Genomic DNA, 21,833 nt, shown 5'->3' with positions numbered 1-21,833 from the left:
ACTGCATAAACAAATATTACTTGGTGATCATTTAACCCAGACTTTCCCAAAGTGTGGGGCCCCACACTTTGGGTGCTATTTGGTTGCTGAGGCATTTGGGAAGTCAAAGCCACTTCCTCCCGTATATATAATATATAGTATAGTATATATAGTATATATAGTTGTCAGTACAACATCATGAGGGACACTTGATGACTTCCCCTCTTTGTTCAGCCCAGTTGGTGCAGTGAGTCCACATTTTACCCACTTATGAAGTGCTCACTTCAACCACTGATTTAATTTAAATGTTAGGATGCCTGGGTCGTTGATCCAGGGTTTTTGAGTTTATTATATTATTTATAATTCTAGTCTTTGGTTTCTTTGTTAGAGTTATGTCTTATGGTTTGTCTCTGTGTAATCCTTAGTTGCTGTCTCCCCTTTCCGCTATATCCCCGTGTCCAGTCAGTGTCTGTGTCTGCCCTGGTCCCACGTCTCTGTTCCCTCTGTTGTAGTTCCTGCATGTGAGTCTGTGTCTTTTGTTCAGTCTGTGTTATGTGTTTCCTGTTTTACTTTGAAGGTCTCTGTCTTATCTCAGTGTGTTCAGTTTACGCTTCCTCGTCTTGTCAGTCCTGATTTCTCCCAGCTGTGCTCTCCTTCTGTGTCTCATTCCCCTCGTTACTTCCCAGTGTATTTAAACCCTGTGTTTCTCTGAGGCAGTGTCGCGTCGTCCCTCATGCTGTGTGGATCTCCCTGTGTATCTCTGTGAGTTTTGTTTATGAGTTTCCAGTTTAGTTTAGTTTGCTTTTTTTATGACTTTCCCCTGCCAGCAAATAAAGCTGAGTTTTTTTGTGTTTAGACCTCATGCCTGAGTGCCTGCATTTTGGGTCCAACTCCTGCCTGCCACACAGCGACTCATAACATTAAAGTAGTAACAGTTACCCTCTCATGCTACCTGCAGTGTCAAAGACACTAACAAAAACTAAAACCAGGGAAGTCTCAGTGAGAACAGTGAGAGGGCGATAGTCTGCTGGACCGCTGCCTCTTTGGGGTTGACTTGTTATTGCCTCTTTTTGTAACTCTCGTTTACATCAGAAGGGAAAGAAATACTTCTGACATGACAGATGTTTGTGATGTGCTCAGTGGAAACGTCAGTGTTTTGTGGTTCTACTGGTTCTGAAACACTTCCTGTTCATTTGTTCATTCAGCAAAACCTGATGTAGTTTGACCAGTTTTTTCCCGAGTGGACAGCCCCCACTGTCATTGCAGATTAATGAAGGATGGAGATGTATTGTTTTTGTTCACAGAGCAGATGTGTGGTGTATCTCTCCTTCATCATCTCTCGGCGAAGCTGCTTCTTTAAATAAAACTTCCTGTTTCACAGATTTACAGGAATGTAGTTCTGTTACAGGTCTGTGCTCGATGTTCCTGCTGATCTAACGTCTGAGTTATTACATTATACATTATACATGCTTCCCCTAGGTAGCATCATTAGAAGACATAGCATACATTTTCACTGCTATGCAGATGACACCCAGCTCTATCTGTCCATAAAGCCAGATAACACACACGAACTAGTTAAACTGCAGGAATGTCTTAAAGACATAAAGACTTGGATGGCCACTAACTTTCTGCTCCTTAAGTCAGATCAAACTGAGGTCATTGTACTCGGCGCTGAAAAGCTTAGAAATATGGTATCTAACCAGATTCTTACTCTGGATGGCATTACCTTGGCCTCCAGTAACACTGTGAGGAACCTTGGAGTCATTTTTGACCAGGATATGTCCTTCAACGCACATATTAAAGAAATATGTAAGACTGCGTTCTTCCATTTGCGCAACATCTCTAAAATTAGAAATATCCTGTCTCAGAGTGACGCTGAAAAACTAGTTCATGCATTTATTACTTCCAGGCTGGACGACTGTAATTCATTATTATCAGGATGTCCAAAAAACTCACTGAAAAGCCTTCAGTTAATCCAAAATGCTGCAGCAAGAGTACTGACAGGGACTAGAAAGAGAGAGCATATTTCTCCTGTTTTGGCTTCCCTTCATTGGCTTCCTGTTAAATCCAGAATTGAATTCAAAATCCTGCTCCTCACATACAAGGTCTTAAATAATCAGGCCCCATCTTATCTTAATGACCTTGTAGTACCATATCACCCTATTAGAGCACTTCGCTCTCGCTCTGCAGGGCTACTTGTTGTTCCTAGAGTATTTAAAAGTAGAATGGGAGGGAGAGCCTTCAGTTTTCAGGCCCCTCTTCTGTGGAACCAGCTTCCAGTTTGGATTCGGGAGACAGACACTATCTCTACTTTTAAGATTAGGCTTAAAACTTTCCTTTTTGCTAAAGCATATAGTTAGGGCTGGACCAGGTGACCCTGAATCCTCCCTTAGTTATGCTGCAATAGACGTAGGCTGCCGGGGGATTCCCATGATGCATTGAGTTTTTCCTTTCCAGTCACCTTTCTCACTCACTATGTGTTAACAGACCTCTCTGCATTGAATCATATCTGTTATTAATCTCTGTCTCTCTTCCACAGCATGTCTTTTATCCTGTCTTCCTTCTCTCACCCCAACCGGTCGCAGCAGATGGCCGTCCCTCCCTGAGCCTGGTTCTGCTGGAGGTTTCTTCCTGTTAAAAGGGAGTTTTTCCTTCCCACTGTCGCCAAAGTGCTTGCTCATAGGGGGTCATATGATTGTTGGGCTTTTCTCTGTATCTATGAAGCGCCTTGAGGCGACATTTGTTGTGATTTGGCGCTATATAAATAAAATTGAATTGAAATTGAATTGAGTGAACAAACGCTCATCAGACTGAAGAACTGACCCATTTTCATCTAGTTGAGGAAATAGTAAAACATCATCATGTAATTACACCACATTAAAGAGAAGCAGTTTTTATTTTGCTTAAAGTCATCATGAAAATGCAATAATGACGTTAATGTTTAAAAACTGTACAGTAATGTGCAAAAGTTTTGAGCCTCATTTCTTTCTGTTTTTCTAGTAAAATGTGAACCATGTGCAGCGATTTATTGATGGGTCAAACAGAGTTTGTACGACTCTAACGAGCTTGTTTGGTGTGAGCGCCTTTATTCTCAGCACAGTCTGAGCTTTCTTTACTTTCTTCTTCATCTTGAAGGACATTCAGGTCTCTTCTTTGGATGTTTCTTCTTTTTGTTCTGGTCTCTGTCAGGATGATCCCACAGGTATGTTTCCACTGCACTGGCAGTGTGTTTGTGAAACCCTCCAGTTTAGATCATCACTCTTTCGCGCCTGTTGTCACAGATTCAAACATCTCTAAATGTTTCCAACAAAAAAACAAAACCACTTTTTAAATATCTCAATGATCGTCAGCAACAGGATTTATTTATGTAGTTTTTGGTCGAGTTAATGCATTTCACTTCAATACAAACGCTGCTGCTCAGCTCGCCCCTTCTTACACCTGTACACGTCAGTCAATACTGTGAAACCTTTAAATAACTTTTATTTGACACAGCAGTGCAGACTTTTGTTTCCTGGTGTTAGTAAGTGAGTAAAGTGAGTAATCTGAGAAAAATTATTAAAAAGTTCCTGTTTAATCTGATGATTGTAATGTGAAGCAGGTCTGGTAACCTGCAGTGACGTGTTGGGCGTGTCGTCAGACGGGTGTTTGAGAAAGGTGTGTTTTACTGCAAACCGAAAGGAAGAGAGAGGAAGGTTATTTAAGGCTCAGCAGGTCTGGAGGTTTGGATCTTACAGCGATGGCTTTCTACAAAGTGATGTGTTTGGCTGCTGGGCTGATGCTCCTGACCCAAGGTAAGAGCTCTCTGCACACACCTGCATCAGGTACGACTGAGAGGGCGAAAACACTCAGGAGCACATCGCTTCACTTTAAAGTGACACTGCAGGAAAAAAAACCTTTACATTAAAAAATAGTTTCTTTAATACGAATTTGGTGTGTTCAGTTAAAATTCACAATGTTCAGTAAACATAACTTTAATATATATTTTGAAGACGTAGTGTTTGGAACATCAACATTTCTTATCTCACATTTTTTTCAAATTGGTTACATTAACTGTAACTTCACACAGTAATTACAGACAGATGAATGAAGATTGTTTGTTTTAAAATGGTTTGTTTTCTGTGTTTCAGAGTCTGAGTCACAGCTGAATGGTAAGAAAAAGCTTCTTTGTGTAATGATTTACTTTTATGTGTAATAAATCTTTAGTTTCATATGAATATTAGTTTGTGAGTTAACTGTAGACTCCCAGGATCACTGTGTCCTCACTCAGCAGTTTGTAATGCTGAGAGTTTACAGCTCTTACAGTAATGCTCACTCTGTGTTTTAATGTCTGTCTTCAGTTTGTGGTCAACCAAAGCTCAACACCAAGATTGTAGGAGGACAGGTGGCCCGCGATGGCAGCTGGCCCTGGCAGGTCAGTCTGCAAAGATCTGGGTCCCACTTCTGTGGAGGATCCCTCATTAACAGTCAGTGGGTGCTGACTGCTGCTCACTGCTTTAAAACGTGAGTAATGAGGCTGAAGCTGCACACTAAACAAGATTTATTACCATAAAGAGATTATGAAAGGTCGTAATCAGGGGGCTGAGGGTGTAACAGGATAAATATTTAACAGAGTAGGAAGTCAATAATATCATTTCTTTTTAGCCATCATAATAACTGCATGTTGTTTTGTGCTCCTTGATGATCTCAGCCCCGACCTGAGACGACTGACTGTGAATCTGGGCCGTCAGAGTCTACAGGGATCCAATCCCAATGCAGTGTCTCGAACTGTAACAAAGATCATCAACCATCCAAAGTACAACTCTGGTACCAACAACAACGACATCTGCCTCCTGCAGCTCTCCTCACCGGTGACTTTCAACAACTACATTTCTCCCGTCTGCCTGGCAGCTTCAAACAGCATCTTCTACAGCGGTGTTAACAGCTCGGTCACCGGCTGGGGCAACATTGGAGAAGGAGGTGGGTCATAAAGACACCTGATCCTTTTTAGAGAAATGATGACAATAATACAGGGAACAAGTTTGTGGTCTCAGAAATATTTAGAGCAATAAAATATTTCCATGAGGTTAAATCTGTGCAGAGTTCAAAACAAGAAAGAATAATTATGTGAATTAAACAGTCTGGAAGTGCTGGACCTGCAGCAAACATGCTGTCTGCACGATGATGTCAGGTCAAAATGATCCTTGGTTAAAAGAAAGTATACTTTCTGTGTATCTGACACTGCCCCCAGGTGGTGTTAGACAGTTACTACATGATGACGACCATCTACTGTCTGTGTGTCAAGTTTATTTCTGTATCGTTTAAAAACAGCAGCTGTTGTCCTTCATCTAAAATACTCAAATAACATAAAACAGGACAAGATGACAGAGCGGCATCAAAGTCATGTGACTGTTCTGCAGAGAGCTCTAACCCCAGCGGACAAACATGTTTCCCATCTTTGTTTGCACACATGACTACACTTTGTTTTTAAGTTTGGAGGAGCCGCCCTTTTGTTTGAAGGTTAATCAGTCACATGTTATTTATTACAAACTGATATATTTATTTTACCCCTTCAGTGTCCCTTCCTTCTCCAAAAAACCTGATGGAGGTGGAGGTTCCTGTTGTGGGAAACAGGCAGTGTAACTGTGACTATGGAGTGGGATCAATCACTGACAACATGATCTGTGCCGGGTTAAGTGAAGGAGGAAAGGACTCCTGTCAGGTGATTGTTGTTACCTGTGTTTGGCCCATTTTCACCTTCTACAGTTTCTTCTCCTCAGCTAACAGTAAATGTTTCTGCTCTCAAAGGGAGATTCAGGAGGTCCAATGGTGATCAAGCAGAGCGGTCGCTGGATTCAGGCGGGAGTCGTCAGTTTTGGGACCGGTTGTGCCAGGCCGAATCTTCCAGGAGTCTACGCCAGAGTATCCAAGTACCAGACCTGGATCAGGAAACAGATCTCCTCCAACCGGCCGGGCTTCATGACGTTCACGTCCACTGGAACCAACAGTGACCTCAGTGTCTCCTGCTAAACCCCCCCCACACACACAAAACGTGTCAGGTTTTGTATTGTTGATTATCATTTATGCTTAGAAATATCTACTTATATATGCTTAGAGTTTTATAATTGGTTTTAGATTGGTAGAGGTTTGATCCTTAATAGTCTGCAAACTTTGTGTGCATCCCAGAGCACTCTGGGAGCTTGGGAGAGGTCGTACCTTGTCTTATTGTTTTATGGATAAACGTGTCTATATCTGTTTTAGTCTAAGTGCCTTTTGTTTAGATGACGTGCTGGACTTCCAGACCAGCAGGTTTAGGGAAGTCATTTATGGGGTCACACTCTGACCACACACACACACACACACAGGCAAGGTACTCTTTGTTTGTATGTAAACGTCATATGTTAATGAACCTATGCATATTCATGTAACCTCAATAAAAGAGCAGTGTTACGGGGGAGCGGACGAGAGCGACTGGGGTCAAGCGAAGGAACGGCGTTTGTCCGGTTCTCTCCCGGACACACACATGAAGAGAGAGAGAGTGTGTGCATAGTATGCAAACAGCTACCAAACAGCCATCATAATTCGTCATACAATGAGAACAGAGCAAATCAACAACTGACACTAACTAATTAATATTAAAATCTGTAACATAATGTATTATTTGGAGTTTAGTCTGTTACTGTTGCTATTTTTACCATTTCTTCTTGGAGCAACTGTAACCCACATAATTTCTTTAGGGATTAATAAAGTATTCTGATTCTGATTGTTTCAGGATGACCTGCCATTATCCAATCACACGTCTGCTTACCTGTATCTGTTGCTCGTTTCTCCTCCTCTTCTTTTCTCTTTTTTCTAAACTGAGCACCTGAACTTTTCTTGTCCATCTTCCATTGGTTTTAATTTTGCACTCCAGTATGAACACAAATCCCCCAACTCGAGGATCACCACAACATGATCTAACAGACCTACACCTTAGTTCACAGATTCACTTTGTCTAAGGTTTATTTCTGGGATATCGCACAACCCAGGATTCAAATCATGAATACATAATTTACAACATTATGAATGAAATGTGCTCTATTTGGAAGCAGCAGGCCCCTCCCCTTTCGACGGGTTGTGTGTGAGAATTTAAATCATCAAACTGTAAATTTTAAATTGTTATTGATCCCTTTACCCCGAGTCCTAAAGTGTATATTTATTTTCTTACTCTTCTTATATTTGTTGTTTGTTTAGTTGCACTGCTGTAACTGGAGCCTTGTCGTCTCGTCTCTCTATATACTGGACTGTATGTAGCGGAGATGACAATAAAGTTTACTTTGACTTCAGCAGCGAGCAGGCGCACCGAGGGCTCTCGCGCTCTCGCGCTCTCGCGCTCACTTTTCATGTATAGAATTTCGAAAAAACATCGGTGCAGATCTGCAGATCAAGTCTGTATCATGATGTCTGGTGTTTTTGTGTTTGTTGTTTTGTTTTTATTTTGTTTTATTTTGCGAGTTGGTTATTAGACACTGCTCCAGCCAGCCAGAGAATCCCCCGCCGCCCCGCCCTCTCATCCCTGTGCCGCAAGCAGCAGGCGCACCTCGCAAACGGAGGCGCCCTTACTCCCAGCAAATGGGCGATAGAAAACCGATCGGTGCCTGTACCATTCCCAATATGTGCTGGCTGATGTCGGGGCAGCATGAGTACGAGCAAATTTTTTTTTTTTGCCGATGTCCGTGATGCCGCCCCCCACCACAATGCCGCCCCGGGCAACCGCCCGTTTCGCCCGTATCAACTGCTGCCAAGAATGTGACACCATAAACGACTTCCCTAAACCTGCTGGTCTGGAAGTCCAGCAGTTCATCTAAACAAAAGGCACTTAGACTAAAACAGATATAGATATGTTTATCCTACCACAAAACAATAAGAGAAGGTACGACCTCTCACATGCTCACAGGATGTGACCGTGAACGCCAGAACACTCTGGAATGCACACAAAAGTCTTTGAAGACTATTAAGGATCAAACCTCTACCAACATGACATTGATTATAAAACTCTAAGCATATATGAGTAGATATTTCTAAGCATAAATGACAATCCAACAATATAAATCTAACATCTTCCATTGCTGCATTTGGCGTTGCGGCTCCATTTGGGATTAGTCTGCGAGGAAGACATCGTCAGCATAGAGGAGTTTCCAAGGGTGGGCTTCTTGGAGGTAAACGGTCATGGTGTCCATGCAGAGGATGAAGAGAGCGTGGAGTCTTGGTGCACACCCACGGTAATGTTGAAAGGTGGGGATGTTCCCAATGGGCTTCTGACTGTGCTGGCCACGTTTCTGTACAAGGGCTTGATCCAGTCGACGTAGGCCTTGGGGACCCCGTGTGATGGGAGAGAGTGCCAGATCAGGTCATGAGGGACTCGGTTGAAAGCCTTTTCCAGGTCAAGGAAGCCCATATGGATGGTCTTGGTCTTCACTCGGTGCTTCTCCAACAGCAGGCGGGCGGCAAGGATGGCATCTGTTGTGCCGCATCCTTTGACGAAGCCACACTGGTTGGGCATTATTGGGACAATTTCTCGCAGCCTGGCAGCAACGATCTGCTTGAATACCTCCACTTGCTCCAACAGCCCTCCCGTCGTCACGGACCTTCGCTGCTGAGTTGGAAAAAGCTTCCAGTGCTCCCCAGTATTCAAACCACTGTGTTAGACTTATTCCTCTGACTTGTCTAAGATCACCTGCATGACACATTTATTGAGAGGCAGAGCATGACACTGGGTCCACCCCTTTCATTAATGTCAACGATGAACTTTGCAATGACGACTCTATCAACAAATTTAAGTGTCTCTGTGGCTCGGTTGCAGGGGAGGGTGGTGCAGGGGAGGGTGGTGCAGTGAGTTCAGGGGGCAGAGACAGATCATTTTGATGACGCCGCTCCTGTTTCATTAGCAGCTTGAGCCCAGAGAAGGAGGAGGAGGAGTTGGAGCAGCTGACGAGGAGGCTGAAAAGCGGCGTCAGCAGCTGATGGCAGGAGTCAGGGCGACAGCGACAGTGGACGTGGGACTGATTAAATACACCCTCAAATGAAGTTAGACCAACCTTAAAAACTAAGTATCAAAATAATGCTGCTACTCATAAGTCAGGTGAAACATGGATGAAGGTTAAATCCTGATACAGCGTAGATCTCTGGTTTGGAGTCACAACAATCGAGTTACTTTTTCCAACTCCGGCTCGAAGGACCAAGAAATGTTAGGAGAAAACCTCAGGAAGCAAAGAATCACGGGCCCAGAGTTAATTCATGTACATGGGCGATTCCTGAGCACGATCCGTCAACTACAGAGTCGTGCAGGAATGCGCGCCGGGCATCTGCTCACACTTTATTATATACTGTCTTACTCATGGGTGGAGTACAAGTTAAGGAAAAGACAACTTCTTATCTGGTGATTGCATACGAGGCTGCACAGGATGCCGCCTTGCAAGACAAAGATGAACAAGTTGATTAACGATCTTGTAGTGGGTGTTGTCTAAACTTGAGCAACTTCCTCATGTGGTCACTTTGTTCCAGTTAAAGAAATGCTGACACGCTATGTACAGGCATTACTGCGAAATTCAAATAACGCTAAACATAAGCAATTATCACAGTTGAATAAAGTAATAAAATTCAAAATCTTTTAACAAATCCAAAGACAAGTTTCTCTGTGCAGTCGTGTGTAAACAAAGATGGGAAACGTCTGTCTGCTGTGGCTCATCCTGTGCTGTTCCACTGGCTGACAGTTGGTGGCAGTAAAACAAAGTAAATGTAGAAATGTGCCAAAAAAAGTCTGAGACACAAACTGTATAGAAAGATGGATTTTTTAATTGAAAAAGATACAAAAATATGTGACACAACTAAAAAATATTAAAGATATAAAAGGTTTAACATCCTGGATGGCAGGACCTGCCATCAATCTGAAGCTTAGCTTAATCGTAGCCTAACTCTATGTACCACAGGCCTTCAAGCTGGGAGTAGTTAAACTGTTACCTAAAAAGCCATCACCTGACCCAGCTGTCTTAGCTAATTATAATCTCCAACCTTCCTTTTGTCTCAAAAAATCTTGAAAGAGTAGTTGTCAAACAGCTCAAAGATTATCTGCAGAGGAATGGCTTATTTGAAGAGTTTCAGTCAGGTTTCAGAGCTCATTACAATAAAGATATTTTAAAAATATGTAGCACTGCTTTCTTCCATTTGTACAATATCTCTAAGTGACAGTGACCAACTAATCCATGCATTTATTACTTCTAGCTGGACTACTGTGATTCATTATTATCAGGAAGTCTTCAGTTAATCCAAAATGCTGCTGCAAGAGTCCTGACAGGGACTAGAAAGAGAGAGCAGATTTCTCCTGTTTTGGCTTCCTGTTAAATCCAGAATTCAAAATCCTGCTCCTCACATACAAGGTCTTAAATAATCAGGCCCCATCTTATCTTAATGACCTTGTAGTACCATATCACCCTATTAGAGCACTTCGCTCTCACTCTGCAGGCCTACTTGTTGTTCCTAGAGCAGTGGTTCTTAACCTGGGTTCGATCGAACCCTAGGGGTTCGGTGAGTCGGTCTCAGGGGTTCGGTGAGTCGGTCTCAGGGGTTCGGCAGAGCCTCCGCCGTGACATACACGGCTCATTTTGTGCACCAGTAAAAAACATATCTATGTCTTGAATTTGAAAAAAAAAAATCATATTTTATTTTTCAGTAAAGAGGGGTTCAGTGAATGCGCATATCAAACTGGTGGGGTTCGGTACCTCCAAAAAGGTTAAGAACCACTGTCCTAGAGTATTTAAAAGTAGAATGGGAGGCAGAGCCTTCAGTTTTCAGGCCCCTCTTCTGTGGAAGCAGCTTCCAGTTTGGATTCAGGAGACAGACACTATCTCTACTTTCAAGATTAGGCTTCAAACTTTCCTTTTTGCTAAAGCATATAGTTAGGGCTGGACCAGGTGGCCCTGAATCCTCCCTTAGTTATGCTGCAATAGACGTAGGCTGCTGGGGGATTCCCATGATGCACTGGGTGTTTCTTCTTCACTCACTGTGTGTTAATAGACCTCTCTGCATCGAATCATCAGTTATTGTTCATCTTTGGCTCTCTTCCACAGCGTGTCTTTTAAAAACTGAAACCAGCACACCTAAATTCTTCATATGACCACAGTTTTTCTTCCTTCTATCAGTTTGAACCAGTCTGACCAGCCTGTCTGGCACCAGTGTTACAGTGTTACATGTTAGCTTCCCTTAAATGGCCTTCTTCCTTATTCTGATGCTCAGGTTGAACTTCAGCAGGTGGTCTTGACCTGTTATTACCATGTGATTGGCTGACTAGATATTTGTATTAACAAGCAGTTGAACAGGTGTACCTAACAAAATGGTTGCTGTTGTCATAAACACTGTTGTCCTGATCTGCTGGAGACTGTAGAGTACAGTACTGTACAAAATGCTGGACAGATGCTGCAGCTGTGTCCGTTTTCATGGCTCCAAAGCAGTGATGTGTCACCACCTCTGCTCAGAGACACCGAGACACGGGGAGCCGTCGGACAAAGAATCGACAAAGGTGCCAGTGGTGGGGACGAAGGTTACCCCACCTCACTACGTTTATCCAGAACTTACTGAAAATAACTGTAAGAATAACAAAAATAAAGCCGATAGGGTTGAACATTTCCTGATTTATTGTCTTTATACTGTTGGTTTTTCTTCATCTGAATAAAACTTCTGTAAGCTTCAGGTGTGTCAAACGCAGAGCCTTTAATAAGGCCGTGCTTCCATGAAATCTCACATCATTTATTCTCACTTGTTTGTCATCTATTAACTCATTTAACCAGGGACATTTTTGTATCTTATCTTCAGATCTTTTGCTGGCACTGGCAACACTGTCATGCATGCCTGTAAACTGACTGTACATTACATTTCCCCGATGAGCTATTATTCTCTTACAGACACATCCAGTTTGTCAACAGGAAGACTAAGACACGGGAAAAACGTCTTCAGCAGTGTTTCTAAAACTATGTCTTATGAGTTTCTAAAGAAAACCTCATGTTTTATTGCCATTAAATTTAATGTTTTTTGACACTTGCACTGTCATCCAGTGATGAGACTGTCTGCGTCCCGACCCTAAATCTAAGCGTATGTGATACTGAAAAGGTCAAATACTACAATACAGTTTAGGTCAGGGGTCTGCAACCTTTAACACCCAAAGAACCAGTTGGAGCCGGTTTCCACGCAAAAGAAAACACTGGGAGCCGCAAATACTTTTTGAAATCTAAAATGAAGATAACACTGTATATATTGTTTTTACCTTTATGCTTCGTGTGAACAACTAAAGTAAGTAAGTAAAGTTTATTTATTAAGCGCTTTTCACAGACAGGCAGTCACAAAGCGCTGTACACAAATATTAAAATAAACAATACAATCAACAGACATTATACACAATGTAAAAGATCAAATGTAAAGAATGTAAAGAATATAAAATACGTAGATCAACAAAAGGCTTGTTTGAACAGAAACGTTTTTAACTGCTTTTTAAAAGAATCCACAGAGAAACTAAGGTGTGCTGCTTATGAAATCCATGAAGTTACAGAGAAAATTACATTTTATTTATGTAATTTACACATTTTGAACTCTTAAAGAAATATAACAAAAGGAAAGCTGAACTAAAATGATCCAGCAAACAAAAACTGTTGTGAGCCTCCACCCTTATATCACCTTTGGGCTTTTAGAGCCTTGACATGACTTTTAAAAAATAATTGGAAAAAAGCTCTATGCTGCTAAAAAATAGATATTTGCAAAATTCTGCCTAAATATGTATTTTACCTGGTTAATGTGTGTGGCGGGGCGTGGTCTGCAGCGCCGCTGCAGGGGAGGCGGACGCACCTGAGCAGCACCCGCAATCACGCCTCGCCACCAGTCTATGCTCTCTCTGCTGTTGTGTTGGTGTGTGTCGGGCTGTGAGCTGAAAAACTACAGCCGGCTGTGTGCGTACAGCAACCGTGTGTGAAAAGTGGTCAGTAAAGAGATGCTGAAAAGCGTGTTCATGCAAACATCGTCGGGTCTGCTGTGATATGTTTACAATAAGACTTCTGCTCCTGAACCTCTGCGCACAGCGTCTGCAGATCGGGGCTTTCATCTTTACGCAGGACTGTAAGCTGTTGTCTGTGAGGCGTGAGCGTGTTTGTTTTAACATAGTTCACGGTGGAGCTGCTGACATAATGTGGATCCGAAGATCCATAACTGGCCTACCTGGGGTTGAAAGTCACGGCGTTTCGGCGGGTACACCAGCGAGTGTGACGCTTATTTTGAGCGGTGAAAAAATAATAAGATATAATTTTATTTTTATATTTCAAAATCACAATAATCTTCCAATTTAGAACTACAAGTTAAAAAAGAACTAAACACAAATAAAATACACTTCAGCTAAATACTTAATTTATTTTCCCAAACCACCCGGAGCCGCAGGTTGCCGACTTCTGGTTTAGGTGTTTGTGTAACTTGGATATAACCACACTCTGCTACTGTAACATGACCTAACCTGACTTTAGTTGTGTAACTACTTTTAGTTTGTGTTGAGTAAATGTTTAAAATGTGAAGTCTGAGCTGACTTAGAAGAAAATGTGTACCTGAACTATCTAAATCATCAGAATAAACATGTACGCTCTGCAGAAAATCAAAGATGTGGGACAGCAGGCTGGTTGGCGCTCATCAAGCGTCAGACTCGTGTAATTACGCAGGAATGTTGACAGGTGAGATTCACCTGATGATAGACTGCCATTATCCTTTGTGTATAGATCACCCGAGGGCCTGACGATTGTTTGGGACTTGACACTAATGACACTAATTTAAACTTTCTGTTCACCCTTCTCTGTTTATTTGGAATAATTGACAATGCTCGATGTTCCTGCTGATCTAACGTCTGAGTGAACAAACACTCATCAGACTGAAGAACTGACCCATTTTCATCTAGTTGAGGAAATAGTAAAACATCATCATGTAATTACACCACATTACAGAGAAGCAGTTTTTATTTTGCAGAAAGTCATCATGAAAATGCAATAATGACGTTAATGTTTAAAAACTGTACAGTAATGTGCAAAAGTTTTGAGCCTCATTTCTTTCTGTTTTTCTAGTAAAATGTGAACCATGTGCAGCGATTTATTGATGGGTCAAACAGAGTTTGTACGACTCTAACGAGCTTGTTTGGTGTGAGCGCCTTTATTCTCAGCACAGTCTGAGCTTTCTCTACTTTCTTCTTCATCTTGAAGGACATTCAGGTCTCTTCTTTGGATGTTTCTTCTTTTTGTTCTGGTCTCTGTCAGGTGTCCTGATTCGTGATTTGAGGTGAAAGACAAACGACTGGAGGTCCATTGTGCGTCAAAACAATGATTTTATTTACACACGCGTGTGGGGAAGATGAGCTCTGCAAAACATCTGCCTCGATCTCCTCAGAACAATAAACGAGCAGTCGTATTTATAACATCAGGGTATCAGGAAATATAACGCCCCTTGTGCGTCCAAGCAGATAGATAAAATGCATCAGTTCCAGTAATTCCAAGCTTGGACACATTCAAAAAAGAACAGTTCCTTCCTCTGTTCCTCCGCCACTGCCAGATGTTTCCTGTTATTTCACTTACTGCACTTCACTTATCTGTGGAACTAAACTGTCACGTATGCAGGTAAAACAACTTTGCAGTTTCGAGCAAAACAAGTCTAGATACTGTGTATGTGTACAGGCAGCCTATGTGTCTTGACCTCAGTGCATGACCTATCCTGAGTCATCTGTTACCAGGCAAACTCCAATGCAGCAGGCTGCTGAGTGCACACAGGCCTGTATTCTGTTTACAGGTTGTATGTGGTGTATTGTAAGCATGTATGCAATCCTTTCATTAGCTCGATAAATTTCTCAATTGATCGGCCAGACATCGCGCTGAACGAAGCTTCAGACCATCATCAATTAACTGACCGAGCTTCAACTCTTTAATTAGCACAAAAATGCAGTGTGTATAACATGATTACAGTTGCACCTGCAATGAAAGATTATTATGTGATTATGCTCACACCTGAAATACAAACTTTAATGTAACATCAACAGCTTCAATAAATGCTTCGATGAAATGATAATGATAAATGATAAGTAATGCAACAGTAATGATAATGGTTATGAATAGTAACAGCAAAATCATTTTCTAATCTCCACACAGGATGATCCCACACTGCTTCAGTGATGTTGAGGTTCTGGGTCTGGGGAGGCCCATCCATGCCTGATAGTGCTCTACTGTGTTGTTTCCTCTGCACTGGCAGTGTGTTTGTGAAACCCTCCAGTTTAGATCATCACTCTTTCGCGCCTGTTGTCACAGATTCAAACATCTCTAAATGTTTCCAACAAAAAAACAAAACCACTTTTTAAATATCTCAATGATCGTCAGCAACAGGATTTATTTATGTAGTTTTTGGTCGAGTTAATGCATTTCACTTCAATACAAACGCTGCTGCTCAGCTCGCCCATTCTTACACCCGTACACATCAGTCAATACTGTGAAACCTTTAAATAACTTTTATTTGACACAGCAGGGCAGACTTTTGTTTCCTGGTGTTAAATGAATGAGTAATCTGAGAAAAATTATTAAAATGTTCCTGTTTAATCTGATAATTGTAATGTGAAGCAGGTCTGGTAACCTGCAGTGACGTGTTGGGCGTGTCGTCAGACGGGTGTTTGAGAAAGGTGTGTTTTACTGCAAACCGAAAGGAAGAGAGAGGAAGGTTATTTAAGGCTCAGCAGGTCTGGAGGTTTGGATCTTACAGCGATGGCTTTCTACAAAGTGATGTGTTTGGCTGCTGGGCTGATGCTCCTGACCCAAGGTAAGAGCTCTCTGCACACACCTGCATCAGGTACGACTCAGAGGGTGAAAACACTCAGGAGCACATCACTTCACTTTAAAGTGACACTGCAGGAAAAAAACCTTTACATTAAAAAAAATCGTTTCTTTAATACGAATTTGGTGTGTTCAGTAAACATAACTTTAATATATATTTTGAAGAAGAAGTTTTTATGACAGACCAACAACACAGGAGCCTCTGATGAGGAGACGTAGTGTTTGGAACCTCAACATTTCTTATCTCACATTTTTTCAAATTGGTTACATTAACTGTAACTTCACACAGTAATTACAGACAGATGAATGAAGATTGTTTGTTTTAAAATGGTTTGTTTTCTGTGTTTCAGAGTCTGAGTCACAGCTGAATGGTAAGAAAAAGATTCTTTGTGTAATGATTTACTTTTATGTGTAATAAATCTTTAGTTTCATACGAATATTAGTTTGTGAGTGAACTGTAGACTCCCAGGATCACTGTGTCCTCACTCAGCAGTTTGTAATGCTGAGAGTTTACAGCTCTTACAGTAATGCTCACTCTGTGTTTTAATGTCTGTCTTCAGTTTGTGGTAAGCCAAAGCTCAACACCAGGATTGTAGGAGGACAGGCGGCCCGCGATGGCAGCTGGCCCTGGCAGGTCAGTCTGCAAAGCTTTGGGTCCCACTTCTGTGGAGGATCCCTCATTAACAGGCAGTGGGTGCTGACTGCTGCTCACTGCTTTGAACCGTGAGTAATGAGGCTGAAGCTGCACACTAAACAAGATTTATTACCATAAAGAGATTATGAAAGGTCGTAATCAGGGGGCTGAGGGTGTAACAGGATAAATATTTAACAGAGTAGGAAGTCAATAATATCATTTCTTTTTAGCCATCGTAATAACTGCATGCTGTTTTGTGCTCCTTGATGATCTCAGCCCCGACCTGGGAGGACTGACTGTGATTCTGGGCCGTCGGAGTCTACAGGGATCTAATCTCAATGCAGTGTCTCGAACTGTAACAAAGATCATCAACCATCCAAACTACAACTCTGATACCTTCAACAACGACATCTGCCTCCTGAGGCTCTCCTCACCGGTGACTTTCAACAACTACATTTCTCCCGTCTGCCTGGCAGCTTCAAACAGCATCTTCTACAGCGGTGTTAACAGCTGGGTCACTGGCTGGGGCAGAATTGGAGAAGGAGGTGGGTCATAAAGACACCTGATCCTTTTTAGAGAAATGATGACAATAATACAGGGAACAAGTTTGCTGTCTCAGAAATATTTAGAGCAATAAAATATTTCCATGAGGTTAAATCTGTGCAGAGTTCAAAACAAGAAAGAATAATTATGTGAATTAAACAGTCTGGAAGTGCCGGACCTGCAGCAAACATGCTGTCTGCACGATGATGTCAGGTCAAAATGATCCTTGGTATACTAAGTATACTTTATGTGTATCTGACACTGCCCCCAGGTGGTGTTAGACAGTTACTACATGATGATGACCATCTACTAGTGATGGGTCTGTCGCGAACGAAATGGCTCTTAGAGCCTGTTCTTTGACGTGAACGACACGAGTCGTTTTTTTTTCTTTCTCTCACCCTCTCTCTCTCTCTCTCACTTGCACTTTTTTTCCGCTTCACTCCGCACGCGAGCCTTGTGCTTTGCGCTGGGAAGAGGGGGGAGGGGCGGTAGTTACACTCAGTAGCACAGGAACAGAGCGGGAGGGAGAGAGAGAGAGCCAGGGACAACAACGTCACATTAGAAAGGTATAGTAATCATACACAACTATTATCAGTTGCAGATGATAAAGGATTCAGAAAGTTTATTCATGCAGGCCCATATGACAGAGAATGTGCATCTTCTTTTTGTTTTCATATTTTAATTTATATTTAATTGCGTTGTGGTTTGCAGTGTTTTGTGTTGTTTCACTTTAAATTTGTTTAAAAGGAAAAAGCTGAAAATTTAAATAGTTAAAAGCTGAAATGCGAATAGTTGGTTTTTGTATTATATGATTTATTTATTACATTTTATGTGGAGTGAATAAATAAAAGTATATTTACGGTGGCCCCTACAGACAAAGCACATACAAACTTCAAATCACGTAAAAACTCCAAAACACGTAAAAACACGTACAAACTCCAAAACACGTACAAACTCCGAACCACGTACAAAAGACAACAGAAGTGCTCCAGGATGCTAGGGGGCAGTGTTGAACTTTTGTTACCTGGTGGCTACACAAGCCAGGAAGTACCAACGACTGGATTTGGTGTGTGGTAGTAACAGGTAAATGAACAGTTTTTTTTAAATTATTTGACTATATATGAATGCTTGTGTATAAATAAACAAACAATACACATATGCTTTCAATTGTGTAATTTAAGTGATCTAGTAGCTCTGTTTTGGAAGTTCAGTTCATGCTAGAAATGTGTTTTGGAGTTTGTAGTGCTTTGTCTCTAGGGGCCACCACATATATTTATATATAAACATTTTTTTTTACATTAGTAATTCCTTTTGTGCATAATTTTATATTATTGTTAATAATAAATTAATTAAAGCAACAACCTGAAGAGCCGGTTCGGAGCCGAAAGAGCCGGTTCTCTAAAAAGAGCCGGAAATCCCATCACTACCATCTACTGTCTGTGTGTCAAGTTTATTTCTGTATCGTTTAAAAACAGCAGCTGTTGTGCTTCATCTAAAATACTCAAATAACATAAAACAGGACAAGATGACAGAGCGGCATCAAAGTCATGTGACTGTTCTGCAGAGAGCTCTAACCCCAGCGGACAAACATGTTTCCCCATCTTTGTTTGCACACATGACTACACTTTGTTTTTAAGTTTGGAGGAGCCGCCCTTTTGTTTGATGATGCATTTAATCAGTCACATGTTATTTATTACAAACTGATATATTTATTTTACCCCTTCAGTGCCCCTTCCTTCTCCACAAAACCTGATGGAGGTGCAGGTTCCTGTTGTGGGAAACAGGAAGTGTAACTGTGACTATGGAGTGGGATCAATCACTGACAACATGATCTGTGCCGGGTTACGTGATGGAGGAAAGGGCCCCTGTCAGGTGATTGTTGTTACCTGTGTTTGGCACATTTTCACCTTCTACAGTTTCTTCTCCTCAGCTAACAGTAAATGTTTCTGCTCTCAAAGGGAGATTCAGGAGGTCCAATGGTGATCAAGCAGAACGGTCGCTGGATTCTGGCGGGAGTCGTCAGTTTTGGGGTAGGTTGTGCCAGGCCGAATTTTCCAGGAGTCTACGCCAGAGTATCCAAGTACCAGACCTGGATCAACAGCCAGATCTCCTTCAACCGGCCGGGCTTCATCAGGTTCACGTCCACTGGAACCAACAGTGACCTCAGTGTCTCCTGCTAAAACTCCCCCCCCCCCCCCCCCCACACACACACACACACACAAAACGTGTCAGGTTTTGTGTTGTTGATTATCATTTATGCTTAGAGATATCTACTTATATATGCTTAGAGTTTCATAATTAGTTTTAGATTGGTAAAGGTTTGATCCTTAATAGTCTGCAAACTTTGTGTGCATCCCAGAGCACTCTGGGAGCTTGGGAGAGGTCGTACCTTGTCTTATTGTTTTATGGATAAACGTGTCTATATCTGTTTTAGTCTAAGTGCCTTTTGTTTAGATGACCTGCTGGACTTCCAGATCAGCAGGTTTAGGGAAGTCCTTTATGGGGTCACACTCTGACCACACACACACACACACACACACACACACACACACACACACACACACACACACACACACACAGGCAAGGTACTCTTTGTTTGTATGTAAACGTCATATGTTAATGAACCTATGCATATTCATGTAACCTCAATAAAAGAGCAGTGTTACAGGGGAGCGGACGAGAGCGACTGGGGTCAAGCGCAGGAACGGCGTTTGTCCGGTTCTCTCCCGGACACCGACATGAAGAGAGAGAGAGTATGCATAGTATGCAAACAGCTACCAAACAGCCATCATAATTCGTCATACAATGAGAACAGAGCAAATCCACAACTGACAATGACTAATTAATATTAAAATCTGTAACATAATGTATTATTTGGAGTTCAGTCTGTTACTGTTGCTATTTTTACCATTTCTTCTTGGAGCAACTGTAACCCACATAATTTCTTTAGGGATTAATAAAGTATTCTGATTCTGATTGTTTCAGGATGACCTGCCATTATCCAATCACACGTCTGCTTACCTGCATCTGTTGCTCGTTTCTCTTCTTTTCTCTTTTTTCTAAACTGAGGACCTGATGGCTTTGAACCTTTCTTGTCCATCTTCCATTGGTTTTAATTTTGCACTCCAGCATGAACACCCATCCCTCAACCCAAGGATCACCACAACATAACCTAACACACCTACACCTTAGTTCACAGATTCACTTTGTCGAGGGTGCATTTCTGAGATTTTGCACAACCCAGGATTCAAATCATGAATACATAATTTACAACATTATGAAATGTGCTCTATTTGGAAGCAGCAGGCCCCTCCCCTTTCGACGGGTTGTGTGTGAGGCTTTAAATAATCAAACTGTAAATATAAATTTTAAATTGTTATTGATCCCTTTATCCCGAGTCCTAAAGTGTATATTTATTTTCTTACTCTTCTTATATATATTGTTTGTTTACTTGCACTGCTGTAACTGGAGCCTCGTTGTCTCGTCTCTATATACTGGACTGTATGTAGCGGAGATGACAATAAAGTTTACTTTGACTTCAGCAGCGAGCAGGCGCACCGAGGGCTCTCACGCTCACTTTTCATGTATAGAATTTTGAAAAAACATCGGTGCAGATTATAAGTCTGTATTATAATGTCTGGTGTTTTTATGTTTGTTGTTTTGTTTTTATTTTGTTTTATTTTGTGAGTTGGTTATTAGACACTGCTCCAGCCAGCCAGAGAATCCCCCGCCTCCCCGCCCTCTCATCCCTGTGCCGCAAGCAGCAGGCGCACCTCGCAAACGGAGGGCGCCCTTACTCCCAGCAAATGGGCGATAGAAAATCGATCGGTGCCTGTGCCATTCCCAATATGTGCTGGCTGATGTCGGGGCAGCATGAGTACGAGCAATTTTTTTTTTTTTTGCCGATGTCCGTGATGCCGCCCCCACCACGATGCCGCCCCGGGCAACCGCCCGTTTTGCCCGTATCAACTGCTGCCAAGAATGTGACACCATAAAGACTTCCCTAAACCTGCTGGTCTGGAAGTCCAGCAGTTCATCTAAACAAAAGGCACTTAGACTAAAACAGATATAGATATGTTTATCCTACCACAAAACAATAAGAGAAGGTACGACCTCTCACATGCTCACAGGATGTGACCGTGAACGCCAGAACACTCTGGAATGCACACAAAAGTCTTCGAAGATTATTAAGGATCAAACCTCTACCAACATGACATTGATTATAAAACTCTAAGCATATATGAGTAGATATTTCTAAGCATAAATGACAATCCAACAATATAAATCTAACATCTTCCATTGCTGCATTTGGCATTGCAGCTCCATTTGGGATTAGTCTGCGAGGAAGACATCGTCAGCATAGAGGAGTGTCCAAGGGTGGGCTTCTTGGAGGTAAACGGTCATGGTGTCCATGCAGAGGATGAAGAGAAGCGGGGACAGCGTGGAGTCTTGGTGCACACCCACGGTAATGTTGAAAGGTGGTGATGTTCCCAACGGGCTTCTGACTGTGCTGGCCACGTTTCTGTACAAGGGCTTGATCCAGTCGACGTAGGCCTTGGGGACCCCGTGTGATGGGAGAGAGTGCCAGATCAGGTCATGAGGGACTCGGTTGAAAGCCTTTTCCAGGTCAAGGAAGCCCATATGGATGGTCTTGGTCTTCTCTCGGTGCTTCTCCAACAGCAGGCGGGCGGCAAGGATGGCATCTGTTGTGCCGCATCCTTTGACGAAGCCACACTGGTTGGGCATTATTGGGACAATTTCTCGCAGCCTGGCAGCAACGATCTGCTCGAATACCTCCACTTGCTCCAACAGCCCTCCCGTCGTCACGGACCTTCGCT

General features: G+C 42.2%; 2 protein-coding genes across 2 annotated transcripts; both read left to right on the top strand.

Annotated features, from left to right (window-relative positions):
- Window positions 1–3,664: 3,664 nt before the first annotated feature.
- Window positions 3,665–7,111, top strand: LOC146519423 (serine protease 27-like). The gene is made up of 6 exons (XM_085157883.1): window positions 3,665–3,770; window positions 4,107–4,127; window positions 4,317–4,479; window positions 4,667–4,935; window positions 5,532–5,677; window positions 5,764–7,111. The coding sequence occupies exons 1-6, from the start codon at window positions 3,716–3,718 to the stop codon at window positions 5,983–5,985; spliced, it is 876 nt and encodes a 291-aa protein (XP_085014009.1). The 5' UTR covers window positions 3,665–3,715; the 3' UTR covers window positions 5,986–7,111.
- An 8,580-nt stretch (window positions 7,112–15,691) lies between these two features.
- Window positions 15,692–20,953, top strand: LOC146519422 (chymotrypsin-like protease CTRL-1). Its single transcript, XM_085157884.1, has 6 exons — window positions 15,692–15,804; window positions 16,169–16,189; window positions 16,379–16,541; window positions 16,729–16,997; window positions 18,722–18,867; window positions 18,954–20,953. The coding sequence occupies exons 1-6, from the start codon at window positions 15,750–15,752 to the stop codon at window positions 19,173–19,175; spliced, it is 876 nt and encodes a 291-aa protein (XP_085014010.1). The 5' UTR covers window positions 15,692–15,749; the 3' UTR covers window positions 19,176–20,953.
- The last annotated feature ends 880 nt before the right edge of the window (window positions 20,954–21,833 follow it).

This window comes from Neolamprologus multifasciatus, chromosome 4 (assembly GCF_963576455.1).
Source record: "Neolamprologus multifasciatus chromosome 4, fNeoMul1.2, whole genome shotgun sequence".
NCBI lineage: Eukaryota > Metazoa > Chordata > Actinopteri > Cichliformes > Cichlidae > Neolamprologus > Neolamprologus multifasciatus.
The sequence above is the reverse complement of the archived record's forward strand: the minus strand, read 5'-3'. Positions and strand labels throughout refer to the sequence as shown.

Bases quoted from the DNA above. Each gene is read 5' to 3' on its own strand.
- LOC146519422 (XM_085157884.1), top strand. From the start codon at position 15,750: ATGGCTTTCTACAAAGTGATGTGTTTGGCTGCTGGGCTGATGCTCCTG. The intron at 15,805-16,168 runs GTAAGAGCTCTC...TCTGTGTTTCAG, and splicing joins GCTGATGCTCCTGACCCAAG to AGTCTGAGTCACAGCTGAAT. The intron at 16,998-18,721 runs GTGGGTCATAAA...TTACCCCTTCAG, and splicing joins GGGCAGAATTGGAGAAGGAG to TGCCCCTTCCTTCTCCACAA.
- LOC146519423 (XM_085157883.1), top strand. From the start codon at position 3,716: ATGGCTTTCTACAAAGTGATGTGTTTGGCTGCTGGGCTGATGCTCCTG. The intron at 4,936-5,531 runs GTGGGTCATAAA...TTACCCCTTCAG, and splicing joins GGGCAACATTGGAGAAGGAG to TGTCCCTTCCTTCTCCAAAA. The intron at 5,678-5,763 runs GTGATTGTTGTT...CTGCTCTCAAAG, and splicing joins GAGGAAAGGACTCCTGTCAG to GGAGATTCAGGAGGTCCAAT.